Genomic DNA, 24,700 nt, shown 5'->3' with positions numbered 1-24,700 from the left:
TTAAGAGAGCCCTCACGACCCTTTAGCACATCCTAAAAGACCTCTGAACATCTCTGCCTCTCCCGCTAACGGCTCCAAACCGCAGATAACGGTCAATCGCCTCCGGTTGTCCTGGTAACAGCCAGCAACCACAATCCCGCCTCCGTAACTCCTCCCAGAACCCTGTGCGTCTTATGGCTTCACTTCCGGGCTCGGAGGGCCGACTTCTTCCGGAAGTATCTGCCTGCCAGTCACCTGGCGTTTTCTGGCTGTGTGGCTTTGCTAGACAGAGTGTGGCGTATTGTTGGGCAGGGTCCTGGGGACCCTTTTGTTGTTTCCCACCGTTTAACAGGACTGGAAAGCTAAGCAAAGGCTTTACTCTCACGGAATTGGATGAATTGGACGTTAGTTTTTAAAAAGCCGAAGGGTGCATACGTTAGCTTTATTTAACCATTCCACAATGTATATATATTTCAAAACGTTGTATACTATAATATAATTTTTATTTGTCAACTAAAAAACAGCATTAAGTGTTAAAAGCTGTGAAGTCAGAATATAGAGATGAATCTTTGAAATTAGAATGCTTCATTTGGGAAGAAAATAGTAATTTGGGGCAAATATGTAGACTGGGGGGGGTCTTCGGGATGTCTGAAGAGTGGAGAGGTTAGAGATTTTATAAGAAGGAGAAATGTTACGTATTGGTCTTCAAGAGAGCTTATTGGCACTATTAATGTTTTGGTGGGGTTGGCAAACTGCTGAGTGACAGTGGTGGGTAAAATTAGTCTTAGAATTGTAGCAGGCTGTCTTAGTAGCCTTTTTTTTTTTTTTTTTGAGACGGAGCCTTTCTCTGTCCCCCAGGCTGGAGTGCAGTGGCGCGATCTCGGCTCACCGCAACCTCCACCTCCTGGGTTCACGCCATTCTCCTGCCTCAGCCTCCCAAGTAGCTGGGACTACAGGCGCCCGCCAACACGCCCGGCTAATTTTTTTTTTGTATTTTTAGTAGAGACGGGGTTTTACCGTGTTAGCCAGGATGGTCTCGATCTCCTGACCTCGTGATCCGCCCGCCTCGGCCTCCCAAAGTGCTGGGATTACAGGCTTGAGCCACCGCGCCCGGCAGTAGCCTTTAGATTAAATTGGTTTTAAGTGTTAGCAGGCAGTTTCAGCAGCCAGGCCTGTAGAGAATTATATTTTTTCAAGTGATATTTATGACCTGAATGTTTTTTCCCTCTGGCCTCTCCACTCTTTAATTGGTATGACAAAAGTGACCCGATTTGATATGATCAACTTTCACAGCTGAAAGGTGGTAAACTCTTTACAATTATATGTAATTTATTTGTTACTGTGATAGATTTATACAATTTTAAATAATTTAGTTCCCATAAAAAAGCAATTATTTTTGCTTTAGAACATGAAGGCCAAAAAACCCCCCAAAACACAAAATCCTACCCACTCCAAATCCTACCCACTTAAAGACAACCAGTGTGAATACTTTGTAGGAGTCTTCCAGACGCTTTCTATGAATTATAGTAAGTACAAATTCAAAATGGAATTAATACTGTATATGCTAGTTTGGAACTTAAAAAACTTTTTTTTTTTTTTTTTTTGAGACAAATTTTCACTGTGTCGCCCAGGCTGGAGTGTAGTGGCCTGATCTCGGCTTACTGCAACCTCTCTGCCACCTGGGCTCAAGCAATTCTCCTGCCTCAGTCTCCTGAGTAGCTTGGGATTATAGGCGGCGCCACCACACCCAGATAATTTTTGTATTTTTAGTAGAGATGAGGTTTCACCATGTTGGTCAGGCTGGTCTAGGGATCTGCCCTGCTCGGTCTCCCAAAGTGCTGGGATTATAGGCATGAGCCACCCGTGCTTGGCCTGAATTTTTTTTTTTTTTCGAGCTGTTGTCTCGCTCTGTTGCCCAGGCTGGAGTGCAGTGGCGCAATCCTGGCTCACTGAGGCAGGAGAATCACTTGAACCTGGGAGGCAGAGGTTGCAGTGAGCCGGGATGGTGCCACTGCACTCCAGCGTGGGCAACAGAGTAAGACTCTGGCTCAAAAAAAACCCAAAACACTCAAAAACTTTTAATGAACATATTTTGTTTAAAACAGACACTTAACATGGTTGTATATATTCCATTATATCTCTTGTTGGATATTTAAACAATTGATGTCTTTTCCCGCCACCCCTTTTTTTTGAGGAGGAGGTGTCTTGCTGTATCACACAGGCTGGTCTTGAACTTCTGGGCTCAGGCATGTCTCCTGCCTCAGCCTCCCAAGTAGCTATGATTACATGCCACTGGCCTGGCCGTTTTTGCTCTCAATTAGTGCTGCAATGGAGAAATGAAAATCCTTATAGCTAAATCTTTGCCCTTGCTCTAATTTCTTTGTGGTAATTCTTTTTCTTTTTAAAACTCATTTGTATTTGCACTTCATTATCTCTTCTTTAATGTGTTTTTATTCCATACCTATGTCTTTATACTGTATACAGATGAAGTTACACATGGCATCCAAAGCCCACTTGATTTTTTAAAGTTTATTTTTCTGATTATAAAGGTAATACATGCTTATTGAGGAACATTAGAAAATTTCAGGAGAATGTAACAAAAAAATTCCAATACCTAGACAACCATTGATACTGTGGTATGAATTTTTTCCCGTCTGTTTCTTCAACAATGAGTATTGAAAGAGTTTTAGCTAATTTAGTAAGGAAATGTTGCAGCTTTTGGTTTGCACTTTTTTACTTATTCCTGTAGCCGAAGGGTATTGCAAATAGTATCCAGAAATAAAGCCACATACCTACAACCAACTGATCTTAGACAATGACAACAAAAATATATAATGGGAAAAGACACTCTATTTAATAAATGATGCTAGACAAAGTGGATAGACATGCAGAGGAATGAAACTTTCTTTCACCATATACCAAAATTAACTCAAGATGGATTAGAGTTAAATTTAAGACCCGAAACAATAAAAACCCTAGAAGAAAACCTAGGAAAAACTCTTGTGGACATTGACCTAGGCAAATAATTTATGAGCAAGTCCTCAAAAGCAAATGCAACAAAAACAAAAACAGATAAATGAGTTTCATTAAGCTAAAAAGCGTCTGCATAGTAAGATAAATAATCAAATTACCTACAGAATGGAAGAACATATTTACAAACTGTGCATCCAACAAAGGACTAATATCCAGAATCTACAAGGAACTCAACTGGAAAAAACTAAATAACCCTATTCAAAAGTGGGCAAAAGACAGGAATAGACATTTCTCAAAAGAAGACATACAAGTGGCTAATAAAGATGATAAAATTCTCAACATCACTGATCATCAGAGAAATGCAGATTAAAACCACGGTGAGATACCATCTCGCACCAGTCAGAATGACTATTATTAAAAAGTCAGTCAGGGCCGGGCGCGGTGGCTCACGCTTGTAATCCCAGCACTTTGGGAGGCTGAGGCGGGCGGATCATGAGGTCAGGAGATTGAGACCACGGTGAAACCCCGTCTCTACTAAAAAAAATAAACAAATTAGCCGGGCGCGGTGGCGGGCGCCTGTAGTCCCAGCTACTCGGAGAGGCTGAGGCAGGAGAATGGCGTGAACCCGGGAGGCGGAGCTTGCAGTGAGCCGAGATCGCGCTACTGCACTCCAGCCTGGGCGACAGAGCGAGACTCCGTCTCAAAAAAAAAAAAAAAAAAGTCAGAAAACAACCCGATATTGATGAGAATTCAGAAAAAAGAGATTGCCTATACACTGTTGGTGGGATTGTAAATTAGTACAACCTCTGTGGAAACTAGTATGGAGATTTCTCAAAGAACTAAAAATAGAACTACCATTTGACCCAGCAACCCACTACTGGCTACCCAAAGGAAAACAAATTGTGACTGGGTGTGGTGGCTCATGCTTGTAATCCTAGAGCTTTGGGAGGCTGAGGCAGGAGGATCACTTGATGCCAGGAGTTTGAGACCAGCCTGAGCAATATAGCAAAAAACCTCCATCTCTACAAAAAATTAAAAAGTTAACCAGATATGACGGTGCATGCCAGTAGTTCTAGCTACTGAAGAGACTGAGGTGGTAGGATTGCTTAAGCCCAAGAGTTCAAGGCTGTGATGAGCTCTGATTACACCACTGCACTCCAGCGTGGGTGACAGAACAAGAACCTGTCTCTGAAAAAGAAAAACAAAAAAAGAAATTGTTATGACAAAAAGACAAAGACAGAATCAAGCATCAACCTAAGTGTCTGCCAACAGATGGTTAAAGAAAATGTGGTATGCATACACCATGGAATACTATGCAGCCATAAAAATAATGAAATCATGTCTTTTGCAGCAACATGGATGGAGCTGGGGGCCATTATCCTAAGTGAAATAACTCAGAAGCAGGAAATCAAACACCCCATGTTCTCACTTATAAGTGGAAGCTAAAGATTGGGTGCATGTGGACATACAGAGGGGAATAATAGACACTGGGGACTCCAAAAGTGGGGAGAGTGTGGGAGGTGAAGGGTGAGGGTTGAAAAATAAACTATTGGGTACAATGTTCACTGTTTGGGTGATGGGTTCACTAGAAGCCCAGACCTCACCACTGCACAATATATCTGTATAATAAACCTACACATAAACCACCTGAATCTATGTATAAAAAAAGAAAGCATAAAAAAATCCAAATAGTATTTCAAATGTGTATAGGCTATGGTCCATTTCTAGGCATATCTAGCCTGCCTTCAGTATTCCAAACTAATCACACTGAATTGTAATGGCTTAGTTTTCCATATGTGTGTTTTAGTTCTATAACTGGATTGAAAGCTAGTTGTGTGGTCCTAGATAAATTACTGCATTTTGCTGAGCCCACTTTATCTGCAAATTAGAGATAATACTTACTTTGCAGGGTTGTAGTGAAGATTAGAAATAATGTATCCAAGGTGAGTTTAATTAAAAAGTAGTTACTTTTTTTTTGACTTCTGGCTTTAATAGTCTATGTACATAGGAGTTGTTTGTATTTTTATAATATTCCAAATGAATGACTATCCTAGCATCCCACTCAATTTAGATATTGAGTATCAATGACACATAAAGCACTGTTCATAACCCTAAAGGCCTGGTGAGCCTATATTATTCAGATATGTTTCTTACATAAACCACATGCTGCTCTTCATCTTTACCAATTTTCTTAATCATGTGTTTCCTCAGTCTTTTAACACCTTGCCTGGCCCATCATAGTAGGTGCTGAATAAATGTGTGAGCTGAGTGGAATAATTTAGTAGGAAAAGAGAAACACACAAATTGGATAAAACCTGGCAGGCTACGATGAAAATGATTAACAGGTACTAAGTACTCTGTACATTGGGAGATTAGGAGACATTAATTTTTTTTTTTTTTTTTTTCGCGGTCAAGAGATCTTTATTGGAGGTATCAAGCGGAGAAGGAAGAGAAGAGAAGAGAAGAAAAGAGAGCTGCTGGTGTGCTGGGTTTTATATCCCTTGGGCCTACGTGAGGCGGGCGCAAGGGAAGGCGGGAGATGCTTCTTTCTGATTGGCCCTCCTTTGGCGGGTTCAGACAGTGCCTGGTCAAGGAGGGGAGAAGAACCCGGAACCGGCGCCATTAAGGTACCCCTGTTGCCTAACATTCCTCCCTTTTTTGTTTTTTAAGAAGTGGGGAAATGGGCATTGTAGTTCGAGGAGACATTAATTTTGATTAAGGTATCTGGGAATGCTCTGTGGAGTAGGCAGATTTGACCTGGGCTCCAATCATAGGGGCTGAGGCAAGGAGCTTAAAGATGGAAATAACAGTATGAGTTAAGGCTGAGAGGTAGAAGTAAACCGGGTGCGCTTTGTTATCAGGGAGTTATTGGTGTGGGGGGGAGGGGGCAGAAAAGTAGGGTAAACGAATGGGTACAGATGGGAAGAAAAAATGTAGTTGGTCCTATATTTTGAGGATTTTGATGTGACTAGTCATTCTTTATAGTTTAAAAACGTTTCTGAAAAACACTACATTTAATAAGGCCAGAGGCATCTTTGGGCAGAGTGGATCTGAGGGGTGGCAGGGGTCGGGAAAGTGGCGGGCTAGAGATGACAACTGGTTTGCCCCGGAAGAAGGCAGGGAATGGGAGGATGGCCGAGACCTTCGGCGGCACAAGAGCAGTTAGTGGCCAATATTCGCCCCGAGGTGAGGAAGGAGTGTCTGCGAGGAGGCGGGACACCCTTAGCAGCTCAGCAGGCAGCAGGAAGCTGCAGAACAACGCTTATAAAGACATGTCACCCACACTGGGAGGGCAGCAGCGAAGACCGCGGCAGCGGTGGTGTTGCCTTTGAGGGAAGTCGCAAGACCCAGCTCCGCCCAACAGCATCGGGCCCCGCGCCCCGCCCCTCGCCCCGCCCCATGCCCTCACCCCGCCCCTCGCCTCTCGCCCCGCCCCTCGCCTCTCGCCCCGCCTCCCGCTCTCCCCGTCAGGTTCAAAGCCCACTCCCGCCTAACGTCTTCAGCCCAGCCAGGCTGCCCTTCTTCCCTGTGGAGGGAGGGCCTGGGCGGTCGGGTTGGCGGGAGGGAGGTTACCTTTCCCGGTCTCGCTCCGGCCGCCCAAGCCAGGAGGAAGCAGCGGCGAGGTCTGCGGGCGGTATGGCGGGAGCTCCGGACGAGCGCGGGCGGGGCCCCGCGGCAGGGGAGCAGCTGCAGCAGCAACACGTCTCTTGCCAGGTCTTCCCCGAACGTCTGGCCCAGGGGAATCCCCAGCAAGGGTTCTTCTTCAGCTTCTTCACCAGCAACCAGAAGTGCCAGCTTAGGCTCCTGAAGACGCTGGAGACAAGTAGGAGCTATGACCTGGAGGCTGGGGTTCGGCAGAATGGGTCTGAGACCGGGTGGGGACTGGGCAACACCTGGCCAGGGGCTGCAGGTTCAGCCTCAGGGCTGAATGAACCAGGTTCAGCACAGAGTCTAGGCATACTGGGCATCATGGGGGCTGGGTTGGGAGCCTGGGGCTCAGTTTCCCCACTAGAGGTGGCGCTGAGACCCCTTTCGTCGCTGTTTTTGGCTTGTGGAATGAATTTGTCTGCCCTTTTTTGTCACTCACTGTTGTGACAGATCCTCCGATTTCTTACATAAGTTATGCAGCCACACTGTGACTTCAGGGTAAGGGTGAGGCCGAGATTTAAAGTGCCAGCCAGGTTAATTAAGGCACACAAAGGCTGTAAAAATGTAAAAATCTAATTAAGGCATACAAAGGCTGTAAAAATGTAAAAACAGTTTTGCAAACCTACCCTTCCTTGGAAGCGGTTCTTAGCCTTCATGCATGAATGGGCTTCAGAGCGTAGAAATCCCTGAAATGGTCTGTGAAATCGTGTGTGTGTATGTGCCCCTAAGTGCATTTTTTTTTTTTTTTTTTTGAGACGGAGTCTCGCTCTGTCGCCCAGGCTGGAGTGCAGTGGCGCGATCTCTGCTCACTGCAAGCTCCGCCTACTGGGTTCACGCCGTTCTCCTGCCTCAGCCTCCCGAGTAGCTGGGACTACAGGTGCTCGCCACCACGCCCTGCTAATTTTTTGTATTTTTAGTAGAAGCGAGTTTTCACCGTGTTAGCCAGGATGGTCTTGATCTCCTGACCTCGTGATCTGCCCGCCTCGGCCTCCCAAAGTGCTGGGATTACAGGCGTGAGTCACCGCGCCCGGCCCTAAGTGCATATTTTTTTGGTGGGGGGAGAGAGTTAATAGCTTCATCATATTCTCAAAGAGGCCCACGACCCCACAAAGGTTAAGAACTGCTGTGGGTTAAACAGGGACGCAACTGCCCATTGACAAATTTCTGTCCCGTCCCAGAGACATTGCACTAGAGAAGATTTCTTAATTCCTTTACATTGACATAGACTTCTTAAGTTTACTTTCAGATACATTTAGAAAATTAGTCTTAAACGTACTTGTCCCAAAGCAAGGTCACTATTTCACAGCTGGTCAGTCACAGTTCAAAAGTCAACCACCGAAAGATTTTCCAACCTTCTTGGGATTACCTGCTCGTAGAGACTCAGGGAGGTAGGAGGAGGAAGGGGAGTCAGGGGTAAAAGGGGAGAGAATGATGATATTGTATTTACTGTACAAATATGTATTGAGTGCCTCCCAGGTTCTGGTGGGGGAAGTAGAAAGATGAGTTAGCACCCTGCCTTGAAGGTGCTTCAAAGTGGAATAGAGTGGAAAGAGTATGGGCTGCAGAGTTAGATGTGGGTTCAAATGCGGATCCCTTTCCTCAGGTGTGAAGAGTGACTTAACTTCTCTGATCCTCACTATCCTTATTATAAAAAAAGAGAAGGGGAAAAATACCTCTTTTAGGGTTGTTGTGAAGAATAGATTTTATGGGGCTGGGTACAGTGGCTCATGCCTGTAATCTCAGCACCTTGGGGAGCCAAGGCAGGGGGATCGCTTGACTCCAGATGTTTGAGACCAGCCTGGGTAATATAGGGAGACCCTGTCTCTACAAAAAATAAAAAAATTAGCTGGATGTGGTGGCTCATGCCTGCAGTCCCAGCTATGTAGGAGGCAGAGGCAGGAGATTTGCTTGAACCCAGGAGGCTGAGGCTGCAGTGAGCTATGACTGCATCACTGCACTCCAGCCTGGGCAACAGAGCGAGACCCTGTCTAAAAAAAAAAAGTATTGATTTTATGAATGTAAAGTGCCAGCATATCAGGAGCTGAGCTGAATAAATGGTAGCTGTTTTTACAGTGGAAAGGCCACACAGTGGAGGAAGACTGGAAACAGATAGGATGTGAGGAAGGCAGGGTGCTGAACATGAGCCCCAGTAGGAATCAATGGACCTTGATCTTCCAAGGGCAGGGTGGCTGGGAGGGCCTGTTGGTGATATTAAAGTGTCAACCTGCAGCTTTAAAATCCTATCCCTGGGTGGGGCGTGGTGGTGGAAACCAGGCCTCATGGGAGACTCTTTTTTTTTTTTTTTTCACCAAAGCAATTTGTTTTCTAAATATTGCTGCAGGTCCTTTTTGAAGTACTAAACCATGGTGCTGCCTGCATTTTTTTTTTAAGTACAAGGACTACAGACTTTTGAAACTGTTTTAACTCTGTAAAATTCTCCTAGTTGCATGAATAATAATGTGCCTAATATGGTGCCTGCTACCTGGTATTCACTCAATTAATAATACTTATTGTTAACAATAATTATTCTACTGTGAACACTTTTGCAAGGGGCAGGTTGGTAAAGCAGTAACCTATACCTGACTTTCTCATCTCACATTTCTTTTTCTCACCTATTTTTTCCTTCAACATTTTTTTTAAATCTTAGTTTCTTTTTCACTTTTTTTAGGTTACATCATATAATTGGCTGTGCATTTATATTCTCAGACAAGACGCCTATGTGAAAAGTTAGTATCAGAGGCATTTGCGTTCCTTGTACTTTCCTGTAGTAGTCACGGGCCCATAGAGTCTTAGATGTGGAAGGGCCCTCAGGAATCGTCTAGGCCTCCCTGTCCCCTTACAGGGAAACCTCTGTGCTATTTCTGGCCAGATACTCTACAGACGTCTCCTGGAACACAGTTACCTGTTCCTTGAGGCTTTTTCAATCTACTGTCTATTGTTTCATCAGCTTTAATTGTTGGAGAAAAATCCTTTCTCATACTGAGCTGAAATCTGCCACATGTAACTTCCATACTTTGGTCCTTGTTCTGCCCTTTGAAGAAATATTAACTGAATCTAGTCCCACATGGCACCCCTTCAATACTTGAAGGTACTGCGGTCCTAGTTAAGTCTTCTGTCTCCTTTCCAACCCTCCAAATCCTTTCTTGCTTCTTACTGGAAATAGTCCTGTAGTACCCTAGTCACCATCCCCTGGGGAGGAGCTTCAGTGGCAGGTCCTGTTTAGAACGTGGTAGTACTCAGCATGGGACATGGTGTTGCCAGTATGATCTGACCAGGACAGAACAGTATGGCTACTGGCTTCCTCAAATCTAAGTACTGTGCTGTTGTTCACTTCTAAGAATGTGGCCCTAGATTCCCTCAGTCTTTTAGTATATACCATAATACAATGTGTTTGATCATTTAACTAAAAATGAACTTTAAAAGCATAGTTGATATTGTCTAAGATGCTTAGTAGTACCATCTTGGTATTTGGATTAGTGTTTTATTTCAGTACAAACTTGCTTTGATGTTGATTTAAGCTTGGCCTCTCATGTCAATTTTTACCAATTTTAAGATAACATTACTTTTTTTTTGAGACAGAGTCACTCTATCATCCAGGCTGGAGTGCAGTGGTGTGATCTCAGCTCACTGTAACGTCTTTCTCCTGGGTTCAAGCGATTAGCATGCCTCAGCTTCCCAAGTAGCTGGGACTACAGGCGTGTGCCACCATGCCCAGCTAAGTTTTGTATTTTTAGTAGAGATGGGGTTTGCCATGTTGGTCAGGCTAGGCTTGAACTCCTGGCCTCAAATCATCCACCCGCCTCAACCTCCTAAAGGGCTGGGATTATAGGCATGAGCCACTGCATCTGGCCTGTGAGTTACTTTTTGATAATATCTTACACAGCTATTTGGGTAGTTTAATTGGTGCTACTTTTCCAATTAGCTTACTTAATTAAATCAATCTTTTTTAGATCCGTATGTCAAACTTCTGCTTGATGCTATGAAACACTCAGGTTGGTAAGTAACTCTTTTTGAAGTGCTGCTCTGAGGTCTGGCTGCTGAAAACAAAAACCAAGTTCTCTTCTTAAGAGAACTGCTTAGGATTTCTCTGAGGTCACGAAGTCTTTTCTGTAGGGTAAATAGAGGTAATTGGCTGCATTGTCTCCAGGCAGGCCTTGTTCTGTTTGGACATCTTCTGCCCTAACTCATGTTTTTTTTTTTGAAACAGAGTCTCGCTTTTGTTGAGGCGGGAGTGCAGTGGTGCTGTCTCGGCTCACTGCAACCTCCGTCTCCCAGGTTCGAGCAATTCTTCTGCCTCAGTCTCCCAAGTAGCTGGGTTTACAGGCACATGCCACCATGCCCAGCTAATTTTTATATTTTTAGTAGAAATGGGGTCTCACCATATTGACCAGACTGGTCTCAAACTCCTGTCCTCAAGTGATGCACCCACCTCAGCCTCCCAAAGTGCTGAGATTACAGGTGTGAGCCACTGCACCAGCCCAGCTCATTTTCTAGCTCTTACCATTCACCTTGGGTGATTAGTAAAGACAGTACTCAAAATTTTCTTGTAAGTAATTACCAAGCCTGGCCTTTCTGCTACACCAGCCTGAGCACTGTTTTTAATGGAAAAGAAATCTCGGCTTGTTATGTAGGAACCTTGCAGATGTTGTATAACTTTGAGGGGTTTAAAGGAAGTGACTTCTGACATCCAGTTCTTAACATTCTGGCCCAAGGGCAGGAACTCCAGCATACTTGCAATATGGCCATAATCAGTTGAACAAATTTTTTTTTTTTTTTTTTGAGACAGAGTTTTGCTCTTTTTTTTTTTTGCCCAGGCTGGAGTGCAATGGCACGATCTCGGCTCACTGCAACCTCTGCCTCCCGGGTTCAGGCGATTCTCCTGCCTCAGTCTCCTGAGTAGCTGGGATTACAGGCGCCCACCACCACCCCGGCTAATTTTGTATTTTTAGTAGAGACAGGGGTTCTCCATGTTGGTCAGGCTGGTCTTGAACTCCCGACCTCAGTTGATCCACCCGCCTTGGCCTCCCAAAGTGCTGGGATTACAGGTGTGAGCCACCGTACTTGGCGAACAAATGTTTTATGGAGTCATATCTATAGAATTTGAACTAGAATGGATTTTGCGTACAACCTCCTTATTTTACAGGTGAAATAAGAGTCCTGAAGATGTTGTTTCTTTCCCAAGGTTTCCTATGTGTTAGTAGTAGAGGGGATTTACTATATGGTGGAGGGTCTCCTGAGTCCTGGCCCAGGGCTGTTTGCCACATACACACTGTTTCTGGACATTGTCTCTTTAATCTATTCTTGCCTTTTAGTGCTGTTAACAAAGACAGACACTTTTCTTGCGAAGACTGTAATGGAAATGTCAGTGGAGGTTTTGATGCTTCAACATCTCAGGTAGGCATTATTGCCAAATTGTTCCCTTCCCTTTAATCCTCTCTCTTTATATTTTTTTGAGCATCTTCCACATGCTCGGCATTCTGTTTGGTAGACTTTATGTAGGACTAAAAAAGTGAATTAGTTATCCTTAATCTAAGGAGTTTTCTCTTAAAATGTCTTAAGGAGTTTACAGCCTTACAGGAAAGATAAGACTTGAACACAGATAATTATAAAATGAGGCAAGCTAAACCATTTTAGATGGGCTTGGTTACCACAGTGGAACAGTGATGTGATTGATTGAAAGATGCCAACAGATTGAACTAGAGGATATAAAGCCTCCTTAGGGGCAGAGCAGGGGCAGCATGAGCAAAAGTGCATGCTGGGAAACTGCATGGCGTGTGTAGGGAATGGCATATTGTCTAGTTTATCTGGAGGGCAGGAACATGTGGGGAATGAGGGAAAATAGGATTGGAAAGAAATGTAAGCCCTGTGGTGGGAGGCTTTGAATGCTAAATGAAAGGGTTTTTACCTTTACGTGGTGAGAAGTGAAAATTTTTTATTAGGGGAGTTTTCTAATCTGTACAATATGGGCAACGACTGTATCTATTTTATGGAATGATTATGAGAATTAAATGAGATATCTCTTATAGAGTTGCTTATCTTAATGCCTGGCCCATAGTAAGCGTTCAATACCTTTTATTATTAGTTTTAAGTCATCAGAGGGTTTCGACAGAGTCTTGGAGGCGGTAGATAATGTCATGTGATGAGGGTAAATGATGGTGTTATAAGTAACTGTTTCCCACTTGAATGTATAATTCATACGTAGCTACACTTAACTGTTTCCTGCTGGAGAATTTTATATGTATTTAGGTTATTTATAGCATTTTTACAGTAATCATGTGAAGTGGCAATATAGAACAAGGATGAGAAGTCTAGATTTTGGAGTCAGACTTGAGTTCAAATCCTAGTTTCCCTGCTTATTATCTGTGGGGCTTGGGCAAGTTATTTTTCTTCTCAGTTTCCTCATTTGTAAACTGGTAATCACAATACCTATAGCTCTCAAAATGGCTCTGGATAAATTCACCCCCTTCTTGGTCCCCCCAGGGTTAAATAGAGTGCACATCTTGAACTTTCATCCTAATTCTCAGCAGTGTTGAACACAGTTGGGCACCCTCTCCTTTTCTTTTATTATTATTTTTTAAATTATTATTATTTTTGAGGCAGAGTCTTACTCTGTCGCCCAGGTTGGAATGCAGTGGTGCAATATGGGCTCACTGCAACCTCTGCCTCCTGGGTTCAAGTGATTCTCCTGCCTCAGCCTCCTGAATAGCTGGGATTGCAGGCATGTGCCACCATGCCTAGCTAATTTTTGTATTTGTAGTAGAGACAGGGTTTCGCCATATTGGCCAGGCTGGTCTTGAATCCCTGACCTCAGGTGATCCACCCACCTTGGCCTCCCAAACTGCCAGGATTACAGACGTGAGCCACCATGCCTGGCCTATTTTTTTAAATGTAAATTTTTATTATGAAGTATCTCATTCATACAGAAGAGTAAAAAACCTATATATACACTTTCAGTAGTAATAAAGTGCACACATATATAACCACCACCCAGACTAGAGAAAAAGAACATTACTAGGACTTCAGAAGCCTGTGTGGTCCTCTTGAATCAGGTCCTCTTCCCTTCCTTATCCTGACTTTTGTGGTAACCATTCCCTGCTTTTCTGAATGGCTTTACCATCTACATATACAATCCAACAGTGTGTTATTTAGTTGCCTGCTTTTGAGCTTTATACATGTTATACTTTGAGTTTTATGTAGCATTTTGTAGTATTATGAAATTGTATAGTATATAGTCTCCAACTTACTTTCCACCTTCAGCATTTGTGAGATTCTTTCTTCTTGTTGTGTGTACCTCTCTGGTTTATTTAGTTTCCCTATTATATAGTATTTATTCTGTTGTGTGTTTATACTACAGTTTAATATTGATTGTTTCCAACTTTGTTATTATGAACAATGCTGCTATGAATATTCTTGACCTTCGCTACTGGTGCACATGTGCAAGAGTTTCTCTAAGGTATATGCTCAAGAGCAGAATTACTGGGTCATATAGTTTGTATACACTTGACTTCAGCTGTTATGCCAAACACTTTCTTTGGTTTCTAGTATACAGCACTCTTCTGGTTGCTCCTTTGCTAGCTTACCTTCCTCTTCTAGCATTTAAATGTCGAAGTCCCTCAATCCTTGGTCATAGAGCCCCTTCTTTTCTTACTCTGTACTCTGCCAAGGAGGTCTCATCAATTTTCTGGGGTCAAAGCTCACTTTTAAGAACTCCACATTCCATATATCCAAGTGCCCATTTAACACCTCTACTTGAGCATCTTTTTATTTATTTATTTATTTATATTTTTAATGAAAAAAAATTTCTTTGGGACAGGGTCTTGCTCTGTCGCCTAGGCTGGAGTGCAGTGGTGCAATCATGGCTCACTACAGCCTTGAACTCCTGGGCTCAAGCGATGCCCCATCTCAGCCTCCTGAGTAGTTGGGACTACAGAAGTGCATCACTGGACCCGGCTAACTTTTAAAATTTTTTGTAGAGATGAGGTCTCACTATGTTGCCCAGGCTGCTCTTAAACTCCTGGCCTCAAATGATTCTTCCACCTCAGCCTCCCAAAGTGTTGGGATTATAAACGAGAGCCACTGCTCCCCGCCTACTTAAGTGTCTTAAAGACACTTTAGACTTGAAATGTGTAAGTCCAAATTCGTGATTTTTACCATCCCCCATCCCCACCCAACCCAGTCTTTTAGTTTTGCATATCTCAGTGGATGGTGCTACCATCGATCCTATTAGCCAAGCCAGAAATTTATAGATCATCTTTGATACCCCTGATTCCTTCCCCATATTCTATCACCAAATTTTATCTAATTTACCTCCTAAATGACTCTTTCAGCTTCCACCATTCTAGCTGAAGTGCTGTTCTCTCTTGCCTAGAATATTAGCCTTCAGCTAATTTCTCTGCATCCAGTTTTGGCCATCTCCTGCCTATTCTTCCAACTATAGTTAAAAGGATAAAAGCAAAATGAAACAAAAGCAGTTTTCTGTTTCAACATTCCCTTTATCCTGAGAGCTTGCATTGCTCTTAGGGTAAAGGCAAGGTCTTCAGGGATTTGGCCCCCCGACCTCACCAGCCGTATCTGTTGCCTACCACCCCCACTGCTGTGCTTCAACTCTAGGGCTCTCCTTTTAGCTTCTCAAGCATTTTCTTCCGTCAACCCTCCCTCTATGCTTTGCATAGGTTTTTCTCTCTGCCTAGAATACTCCCTTCCCCTCTGCACCTCAAATTTCACTTCCATTCATCCATTAGATACCAGTTTAACCATTCCTTCCACAGAGAAACCTTTCCCCACTTCCAGACTAGGTCAGGTATTCTTTCTTTTTCTTTTCTTTTCTTTTCTTTTTTTTTTTTTTTTTGAGACAGGGTCTCCCTTTCTTGCCCAGGCTGGAGTTCAGTGGCGTGTTCCTGGCTCACTGCAGCACCAACCTCCTGGGCTCAAGTGATCCTCCTACCTCAGCCTCGCAAGTAGCTGGGACTATAGGCATGTGCCACCATGCCTGGCTGATTTTTATTTTTATTTTTTTGTAGAGATGGGGTTTTGCTCTGTTGCCCAGGCTGGTCCCAAACTCCTGGGCTCAAGCAATCTGCCTGCCTCAGCCTCTGAAAGTACTGGGATTACAGGCATGAGCCACTGCACCCAACCTCATTGTATATGCTCATGACAACCTGGGTTTTTCTTCATGACAACTGTCATTGCATGTATGTAAACATTTTGGTAAATATTTGGTTAATTTCTATCTCCATCAGTAGATTATAATCTATTATTAGGTCTCAATAAATAAGTATTAGTTGAATCAATGGATGTTGAATGAATGTATATAAATATCTGGCACATATCCCAGTGTCTGGCAGTAGTACACAATCAATGGCAGCTATTATTATTAGGATCCCTCGTGTCTTTCTTATTCTTATAGGGTCCTGCTCAGTGTGCTGTTGGCTTTTTGCACTTCTTTCTGAAGGTCTTTCTGAGGAGTTTTCCCTGGCATTTTCCCTCATTCTAGTAAAATAAGGACAGTGGTGGTCATTCCTTGTTCATTCAGTGCTCATTCAGAAACTTGATAAGAAGTATTTTACATATATTCTCATTTAATTCTCACAGTTCTATGAGGTAGGTACCCTAATTATCTCCTTTTTATAGTTGAGGAAACTGAGGTACAGAGAGATTAAGAAACTTGCCCAAGGTCCCTGAGTTAGTAAGGGCTGGAGCTGGAATTTGAATCTGTATGCTTCATTCCAAAGCCCACTCTCTTAACCATAATGCTGTGGAGTCCGAGACAGACTAGTACGATCAGCCCAGTGAGGATGGTGCCTAAATATGTGTCCTTAATCTAAGTACTGCTGTAGTCCAGAGAGAGGAGAAGGGAGAAGTTAGTCACTGGGCGAGGCAATTGGAGCATGTACACTTAGGACTGGGACTTGTCCCGTGGGTAGATGTGCGACCAATGGAGAAGAGTGTGGGTAGAGATATTTCAGGCAAGTGAGCTTGTTGGGGAGAGGTGAGGTCATGTGGGAGAGAAGATCGAGTCTATGAAAGGAGATTTTAGAAATCACTGAACTTCTTTTATTTCGGTGTCTCCTAGATAGTTTTGTGCCAGAATAATATCCATAATCAGGCCCATATGAACAGAGTGGTCACACACGAGCTCATTCATGCATTTGATCATTGTCGTGCCCATGTCGACTGGTTCACCAACATCAGACATTTGGCGTGCTCAGAGGTGAGTTTTATTGTATTTTTTTCCAGAACACTCTATGCTTCAATATTTTATTCAAGTGTAATTTATTTAAATGTATTCCTTTTCCTACTGTCATAGTTCTACCTTAGTCTTGAATTTCTGTTTTTAACTAACATTGAATACCATTTTTGATATACAGCTAGAGAAATTTAAAGTGTATTTTTAGAATTAACTATATCCTGTAAGTCCTAATAACAGTGATGACTGACTTTAATAAGCTATTAATTTTTTCCTATGGAATACATTTTATAATGTGAAAAAAATAATAATTAACATTTACTGAGGGTTATGTTCCAAACACTGTTCTGTTTGCACAGATTCTTATTTAATCTTCACAATAACCCACTGAGATAGATATTATACTATTATAGTCCCTGTTTTACGTATGTGGAAAGTGAGACAGTTGTTTAGATTCCAAAGTTAGTAAGTAAGTGACAGAGGCAGGATTACAACCAGTGTTTCTAACTAGCTTGCCCGGCTGCCTTCCATAGAGCTCCTTGCTTGCCCTAGAGTAAAACATGCTTGTTTCAAAAATACAACATAAAAAGATATTTATTACGAAGCACGTTGGATCGCTCTTGGAATATGCTCCTAGAGAGAGCATATTCTGCATATGCATATACTTGGATGTCATTATTTGAAGAGTTGATTAAAATAATCTCAATCTCAAGCCTATACTTTATAACTTATATTATTTTCCCTTTCTCTTGAAATTAATATGTAGCTCCCTGCATCTAATTATAATTCCCATTATTTAGAGAATAGACTGAAACCTGAGTTTTTAAATAGGTCTCTCTCTTGGGTACCGTGAGAATTAATGCCTTTTAGCTGGTTAGTTTGTTAAGTACTTTGAGCTCCTCAGAGGAATGAGGCCATAATATTGTAGAAGGAACAAGAAGTGGGCCATTCTGTTAGCAATGAATTAGCAAAAATGTGGTCAGGCTGCTTGTAGAATCTATGTGGGTAGTTCTAAGACTTTTTCATTCGTTAAAGTATAGTAAATCTGAAAATATGTCCTAATTTCAGGCTGTCATGCTCATAGCGTGACCAGTTTGGAATGTTCTTGATTCTATGTGTTTTGTATTGCTCCATTTTTCATAGGACAATCAAGTCCCTAGAGGAAGGTCATGAACTTATACAGGTTTGAGGGAAGCTCCAAGAGAGATTCGGGCTAGGGTTGGGAGGGGCATATTCTCAAAGTGTCTCAGATATATATATATTTTTTTAAATTTTATTTTATTTTTTTTTGCACACAAAACAATAAACATTTTCTAAAAGTACATACGAACAAAAAGATGCATATCAAACATATTAGGAAGGTTGCACATGGGAAGACGGGGAATAGAAATGGGGGGTGGGAATTAAAGAAAATAAATGAGAGAGGGATTTTGTATGGATCAATGATAATAACTCAATCCTCTATTTGACAAAGAAGAAGGAGAAGGAAGAGGACGAAAAAGAAAGTGGGATAAAGGATCAGAAAGGGAGGAAAATAGAAAAAATTAGAGTATGACTCCAGGGTAGACCTGTTTTGTTGTCCCTTGGTTTGTTGGTTGGTTTGACAGTTGTATTTTTCATATGTTTTGCCATGTTGGCCAGGCTGGTCTCAAGCTCCTAGCCTCAAGTGATCAACCCGCCTCAGCCTCCCAGAGTACTGGGACTACAGGCGTGAGCCACCACATCCAGCCCCAACATTGCTTCTGGCCTCTGTGGTAGACCTCCCAGACGGGGTGGCCGGGCAGAGGCGCTCCCCACATCCCAGATGGGGTGGCCAGGCAGAGGTGCTCCTCACTTCCCAGACGGGGCAGCCGGGCAGAGACGCTCCTCACTTCCCAGACGGGGTGGCGGCCGGGCAGAGGGGCTCCTCACTTCCCGGACGGGGCGGCTGGGCAGAGGCGCTCCTCACATCCCAGACGATGGGTGGCCGGGCAGAGGTGCTCCTCACTTCCCAGAAGGGGCGGCCGGGCAGAGGCGCCCCTCACTTCCCAGACGGGGCGGCCGGGCAGAGGCGCCCCTCACATCCCAGAAGGGGCGGCCGGGCGGAGGCGTCCCTCACTTCCCAGACGGGGTGGCCGCGCAGAGGCGCTCCTCACTTCCCAGACGGGGCGGCCGGGCAGAGGCGCTCCTCACTTCTTCCCAGACGGGGCGGCCGGGCAGAGACGCTCCTCACTTCCTAGATGGGGTGGTGGCCGGGCAGAGGGGCTCCTCACTTCCCAGATGGGGCGGCCGGGCAGAGTCGCTCCTCACATCCCAGACGATGGGTGGCCGGGCAGAGGCGCTCCTCACTTCTTCGCAGACGGGGCGGCCGGGCAGAGACGCTCCTCACTTCCTAGACGGGGTGGCGGCCGGGCAGAGGCGCTCCTCACCTCCCAGATGGGGCGGCCGGGTAGAGGAGCTCCTCATAACCCAGACGATGGGCGGCCAGGCAGAGACGCTCCCCACCTCCCAGACGGGGTGGCGGCCGGGCAGAGGCTGCAATCCCAGCACCCTGGGAGGCCAAGGCAGGCGGCTGGGAGGCGGAGGCTGCAGCGAGCCAAGACCACGCCACTGCAGTCCAGCCCGGGCAACACCGAGCACCGAATGAGCGAGCCTCCGTCTGCAGTCCCAGCACCTCGGGAGGCCGAGGCGGGCAGAGCACTGGAGGTCAGGAGCTGGAGACCAGCCTGGCCGAGATGGCGAAACCGCGCCTCCAGCCAAAGGAGAAAAACCAGGGAGGGGTGGTGGCGCGCGGCGGCAATCCCAGGCAGCCTGCAGGCCAGGGCAGGAGAACCACGGGAGCCGGACGCAGGGAGTCTGCAGCGAGCCAAGTTTACTGCAGCCTGGGCCACAGAGGAAAGAGAAAGGAAGGAAGGAGGGAGGGAGGGAGGAAGGAAGGAAGGTCTCAGATATTAATGCATTCAGTTTTAAGCTCACATTGAAACTCAGTTTATTTCAAGAATGCTTTCCTGAAGTATTTTTGGCAATTTCTACAAGTATTTGTATCTTGTAGAGTGTGTAGTTTAACTCTGAGGTCTAGCTCTCTGACTTTTGGTTCCAAAAGAAATTAGTTCTGTCAGTAAAGCTATAGCATAAGTTTAGAAAATTTACTTTGGTAGGTGATTGCACTTTTCCCCATCTCTCCAGTGTATTTGGCATTGTCTAGCATAGCTCATAGATATTTGCTCTCGTTGTCAATAGAGTTTATAAAGTCCTTTAAGAAGAAGTCTTACAAATACTCTTTTCTCAGACAAAGATGCTAATTTTATATTCTTTTCTAATTTTTAAAAATTGGTTGATATCATAAAGATATATAGAGCATGAGCATTTATTTCTTTTTATTTGTCTTCTGTGTGATAGGTTCGAGCTGCTAACCTTAGTGGAGACTGCTCACTTATTAATGAAATGTTCAGGTTACATTTTGGATTAAAACAACACCACCAGGTAAAAACTAACATGAAATCACCTCCCCTCCAGAGTGTTATGAGTGGAAATAATGAATAAAGAAATGAAAAGTACATTCAGTATTTGAAATTTGAAAGAACTTCCTGTGTGAAAAGAATACAAAGTATGTACCATTTAAACAAAGGAGATGGCATTTAGTTCTACTTTATAATTATGGGCAAGCTATGTGACTCAATGAGTGTGTGAGATATTTTAATAATCAAAGGAGGCCTGGCGCGGTGGCTCATGTCTCCTAGCAGTTTGGGAGGCTGAGGCGGGTGGATCACGAGGTCAGGAGATCGAGACCAGCGTTGTCAACATGGTGAAACCCTGTGTTTACTAAAAATACAAAAAAATTAGCTGGGCATGGTGGCGCACACGTGTAGTCCCAACTACTCAGGAGGCTGAGGCAGGAGAATCGCTTGAACCTGGGAGATGGAGGTTGCAGTGAGCCGAGATCATGCCACTGCACTCTAGCTTGGGCCGCAGAGCGAAACTCCATCTCAAAAAAAAAAGAAAGGAGCTAAGATCTTGCACCTGGGATACTTTTCGATGGGGGTGGATAAGGAATGGAAGTGAAATCACAGCATGTCTTACTGTTATTCTAACAATTCTTGACTTCTATTTTGAATCTGCCATAGCATTCTGGAGACAAAAAATGTAATCCCTTTCAGAACAGAGAGTGTGTTGCTGCACAAGTTATGGCTATGTCTCAGTATACCTGTAAAGGCTATATAATGTGATAGAAAACCTTTGGCTTAGCACAGACTTGAGTATGATGAGCTTAGCTGAGAGGGATTTGTGTAAACAAAACAAAAACAAAAAACAAAAGAGAGCTATAAGGCAAGATTATCCTGTTAGAAAGGCTTTGAGATCTGTATTAGGTGGACATGGAGAGAGGAAGTATAAGACTCATGGATTGATAATGAATGTGAGCAGTTCTGCCTGGGCCTGTGTCCACATTTAGGAGAAAGGCTGGTCAGTCATTTTCTACAGTAAGAGGCTGCTGAGTCAGTTGGTGAAGTATGTGAGCATCAGGATATCAGTTCCAACTAGATGAAAAAAGATAGGCTTAGGACAACAGGAAGGCCCTTGGTTTTCTGGAGAAGAGAGTAACTCAACTCTGGAGTGGGGGGTGGAAAGTCACAGTGAGCTACTCAGAAATTGTGAACTTAGTGAATGGGAGGGTGAAGAAAAGCCTCCTGCCTGGAAAGGGTGATTACTCTGGACAGTGAGGTGTTCAGCCTGTGCCAGGTCAGCTTAGTGATATGCCAGTGACTTGTCTTGTGCTGCATGTTTTCTGTGCCCTTGAGTCCCTGCTTCTCTGGTGAATTCTGTGTGTTCTGCTGTCAGTGGAGAGGGTGGAAGCAGGGTACACATCAGCACACCCCTAGAGAAGAGGATAATGTGGTTAAAGCATGTGCTGGCATAGCTCATGGGTATCTGCTCTTGTCAATAGAGTTTGAAAAATTCCTTAAAAAAAAAGCTGTTACATATACTCTGTTTTTAGAAAAATATGCTAATTTTATATTCTTTTCCAATTAAAAAAAATCAGTTGATATAGTAAAGAAGTAGAGCATGATTTTTTTTTAAATTCACCTTCTATCTTTGTGGTAGGTTTGTGATGCACACAGTCTTTGAAAGAGAAGTTTTCCTCTTTTTACCATTGGGTAGCAGCAGCAGAAAACAAATAGAAATAGCAATAGGACAGAAAATATGTGGAGGTAGTAGGAATCTGGCTGAAGGAGAAGAGTCTTAGAGAATGGAGTCCCTGCTTTTGTATAGCATGTACCCAGGAAATAGAAACAGCAAGTACAGTTACTGATTGTAAGATTGCATAGTCATATCTTTATTTTAACCGAAATTTATTATGTCTGAAAAGAAGTAAATCTGTGGTCTACACTTGTGTCTCCCAACCCTGTGGCTTCAGGAGACAAATTTTTGTACCTTTTTTCCCTGGAGGGGAGAAATTTCCTCTCTTTTTAGCAACTGTTGTTTTGGCTTCACATGGTTCTTCCTTTTCTTGTTCCTTTATGCCTGGGATTTATTTTTTAAAATCAGCGTTTAGTAAAATTCAGGTTAAGAAACACTATATTCCAATGTTAGTGAGTATCTCCAGCTTGAGCACACTGACCAGGCCAATGAAAAACTGGGAACATGCAGAGAAAACGGATGGTTGTCAGGATGCACAGCCGTCCAAACCAGTGTTTGATTATTTTTAGGAAAAGGTCAAATGCCATTCTTTTGGGTTTTAGATTGGGCCTGGGGAGAAATAAATCGATTAAAAGCTCTCCAAGAATTGGAATGGCAGGGCCTTATATTTCTTAAATATTTAAATTAGAGTATTGAGAAATTCTAGCCTATTACTATGAAACATTACGTAAATTATTATCTTAGAACTTTAATATCTGTGTAAAGAATAATCAGGAAAAAAAAAGTTATTTAATTTCCACCCCCCTAAAAAATTAAGGTACTTTCCAAGTTTGGGTGGATATGTGTATGGTTTCCTGTTGCCTCCAGAGAGGACTTACCCTTCTCAAAGGAAAAGTTATCTAGCATTGGTCAACTGAAAAGAAAGAGAGGTACAGAAGTGAAGTATTTTAAATTTAATTAAATTTTACCAAAAAGTCAATCAGGACCTTATAGACTTTTTTTTTTGGCGATTTTGCAAATTGGGAGATATTGTTTGGCAGACACTGCCAAGAATTTCTGAGAATGACATCTGCTTATATCAGTGGGAAAGATGAGAAAACAGAGAAGGTCTTACTTATGCCTAAATAATTTTAGGTTGAGCTAAAAATACTCCTTAAGTGTCATGGATCTTTGTTCATTTTGTTTTCTTCTTTGGAATGACAGAAATTAGTAAAATAATATGAGGAAGTTAATTTTAATTCAGACATTAGATAAAATGTATTATTTCATGATTAAATGTTTATATAAAATTAGAGCCTCATACTTTTCCTTCTTTTTAGACTTGTGTGCGAGACAGAGCCGCTCTTTCTATCCTGGCTGTTAGGAATATCAGCAAAGAAGTAGCTAAAAAGGCTGTTGATGAAGTTTTTGAATCTTGTTTCAATGACCATGAACCTTTTGGAAGGATCCCACATAACAAGACTTATGCAAGATATGCTCATAGAGACTTTGAAAACCGTGATCGGTATTATTCAAATATATGAGCACAGTGACGTTTTATATTACAGAGCTTCCATCATCATGAAGAAAAAAACATTTGGTTCTCAAGTTAACAAACATATAAAATGTAGACAATCCCTTTAATCCAGATAAGACAGAGAAGACTGTGATTCTAGCATATTATCAGAAAAAGTAACTATGGCAAAAAATGAAACTGCTTTAAACTCCAAGGCAAAAATTGTATCTTTATAGCTAACCATTTAGTAAATAAATACATTACATTTTTGTATTTTAGTGATTTGTTTTTATTACATGTTATTATTTTAAAATTTGATTATGAAACCTGTGAAGTGTGCCCTTCCATGATGTTGATAGGTGACCACTGTTGGTATTTACATTAAATGTAAAGAAATGTGTATTGATCTCATTGTAGAACACTTATTGAACTGTTGTTATGATGAAAATTGGAAATAATTCATTCAGTGGTTAATGCTGTCCTCTCCCTATTCTTCTTTTATCATATATGTGGGACCCATATGGCCTAATTTTCTGGGGACAGTCCTGGTTAGATCTTTTTCTTTTTAATAAAGGCAGTGCTCGAATTTTAGCTCCAGATGGACTGCAGGGACAAACCAGCAATACCGAGAGGACCCACAGACCCTCTGAAGGAAGTGACTGCTCCTACAGTACCCAGGAGACACCCCAAATACTGTGAGTGCCCAACTGCAGAAGTGGGAAAGGGAGACCCTCCTCTCCCAAACTCACCCCCCCACTGGAGAAACTGAAGGTCTGTTTGTGGAAGTTTCCAACCTTACCTGGAGCTGAGTTAATTTAGACAGCTGAGCGAAATACAGGGGTAGAGGAAGCAGCAGAAAGGCCCAGGGAGCTCGCTGGGTCCCCAAGCAGCCCATTCCTGTCACCACAGGGATCCATTGCGAGGGCAGCCAGAGGAGCAGCGGGTAAAACTCCACAGGGAGAAGGACATCTCTAGCTGAACTTTGTAACAATTTCAATGGGGCATGAAGCCTCCTGGCCAGAACTTGGGAGAGGGTGCAAATCCTGTGTGCAGAATCCACAGAGGGGAAGAACCAAGCTCTTTTCTTTCACAGCTGGGAGGCGGGTAGCCTGGGCAAGTTTTCAAGCCTGTCTCACCCACCACCTGGAAAAAGACTTGTGGCTGTGGTGGGGGGCATGGTGGGAGTGAGACTGGCCCTTCGGTTTGTATGGGAGCTGGGTGAGGCCTGTGACTGCTGGCTTTCCCCCACTTCCCTGACAACCTGCATGACTCCCCAGAGGCAGCCATAATCCTCCTAGGTACAC

The 24,700-nt window shown here is 43.3% G+C and overlaps 1 protein-coding gene across 5 annotated transcripts; it reads left to right on the top strand.

The window, feature by feature from the left end:
* Positions 1-250: 250 nt before the first annotated feature.
* ATP23 (ATP23 metallopeptidase and ATP synthase assembly factor homolog) lies at positions 251-23,665 on the top strand. 5 transcript variants are annotated; one of them, XM_058426803.1, is made up of 7 exons: positions 251-406; positions 1,385-1,505; positions 10,551-10,596; positions 11,913-11,994; positions 16,673-16,810; positions 20,165-20,248; positions 23,221-23,665. In XM_058426803.1, the coding sequence occupies exons 2-7, from the start codon at positions 1,388-1,390 to the stop codon at positions 23,422-23,424; spliced, it is 672 nt and encodes a 223-aa protein (XP_058282786.1). In that variant the 5' UTR covers positions 251-406; positions 1,385-1,387; the 3' UTR covers positions 23,425-23,665. The 5 variants fall into 5 exon arrangements, with proteins under 5 accessions (XP_058282786.1, XP_058282787.1, XP_032029095.1 ...); XM_032173206.2 differs by lacking the exons at positions 251-406; positions 1,385-1,505 and adding exons at positions 6,449-6,575; positions 6,667-6,775; XM_058426804.1 differs by lacking the exon at positions 1,385-1,505.
* The last annotated feature ends 1,035 nt before the right edge of the window (positions 23,666-24,700 follow it).

The sequence above is a fragment of the Hylobates moloch genome, unplaced genomic scaffold, assembly GCF_009828535.3.
Source record: "Hylobates moloch isolate HMO894 unplaced genomic scaffold, HMol_V3 SCAFFOLD_13, whole genome shotgun sequence".
NCBI lineage: Eukaryota > Metazoa > Chordata > Mammalia > Primates > Hylobatidae > Hylobates > Hylobates moloch.
Note: the sequence above shows the minus strand (reverse complement) of the source record. Positions and strands in the feature narration are given on the sequence as shown.

Coding starts and splice junctions, on each gene's coding strand:
- ATP23 (XM_032173204.2), top strand. CDS start 6,589: ATGGCGGGAGCTCCGGACGAGCGCGGGCGGGGCCCCGCGGCAGGGGAG. Junction 10,597..11,912: donor GCTATGAAACACTCAGGTTG/GTAAGTAACTCT, acceptor CTTGCCTTTTAG/TGCTGTTAACAAAGACAGAC. Junction 11,995..16,672: donor TTGATGCTTCAACATCTCAG/GTAGGCATTATT, acceptor GGTGTCTCCTAG/ATAGTTTTGTGCCAGAATAA.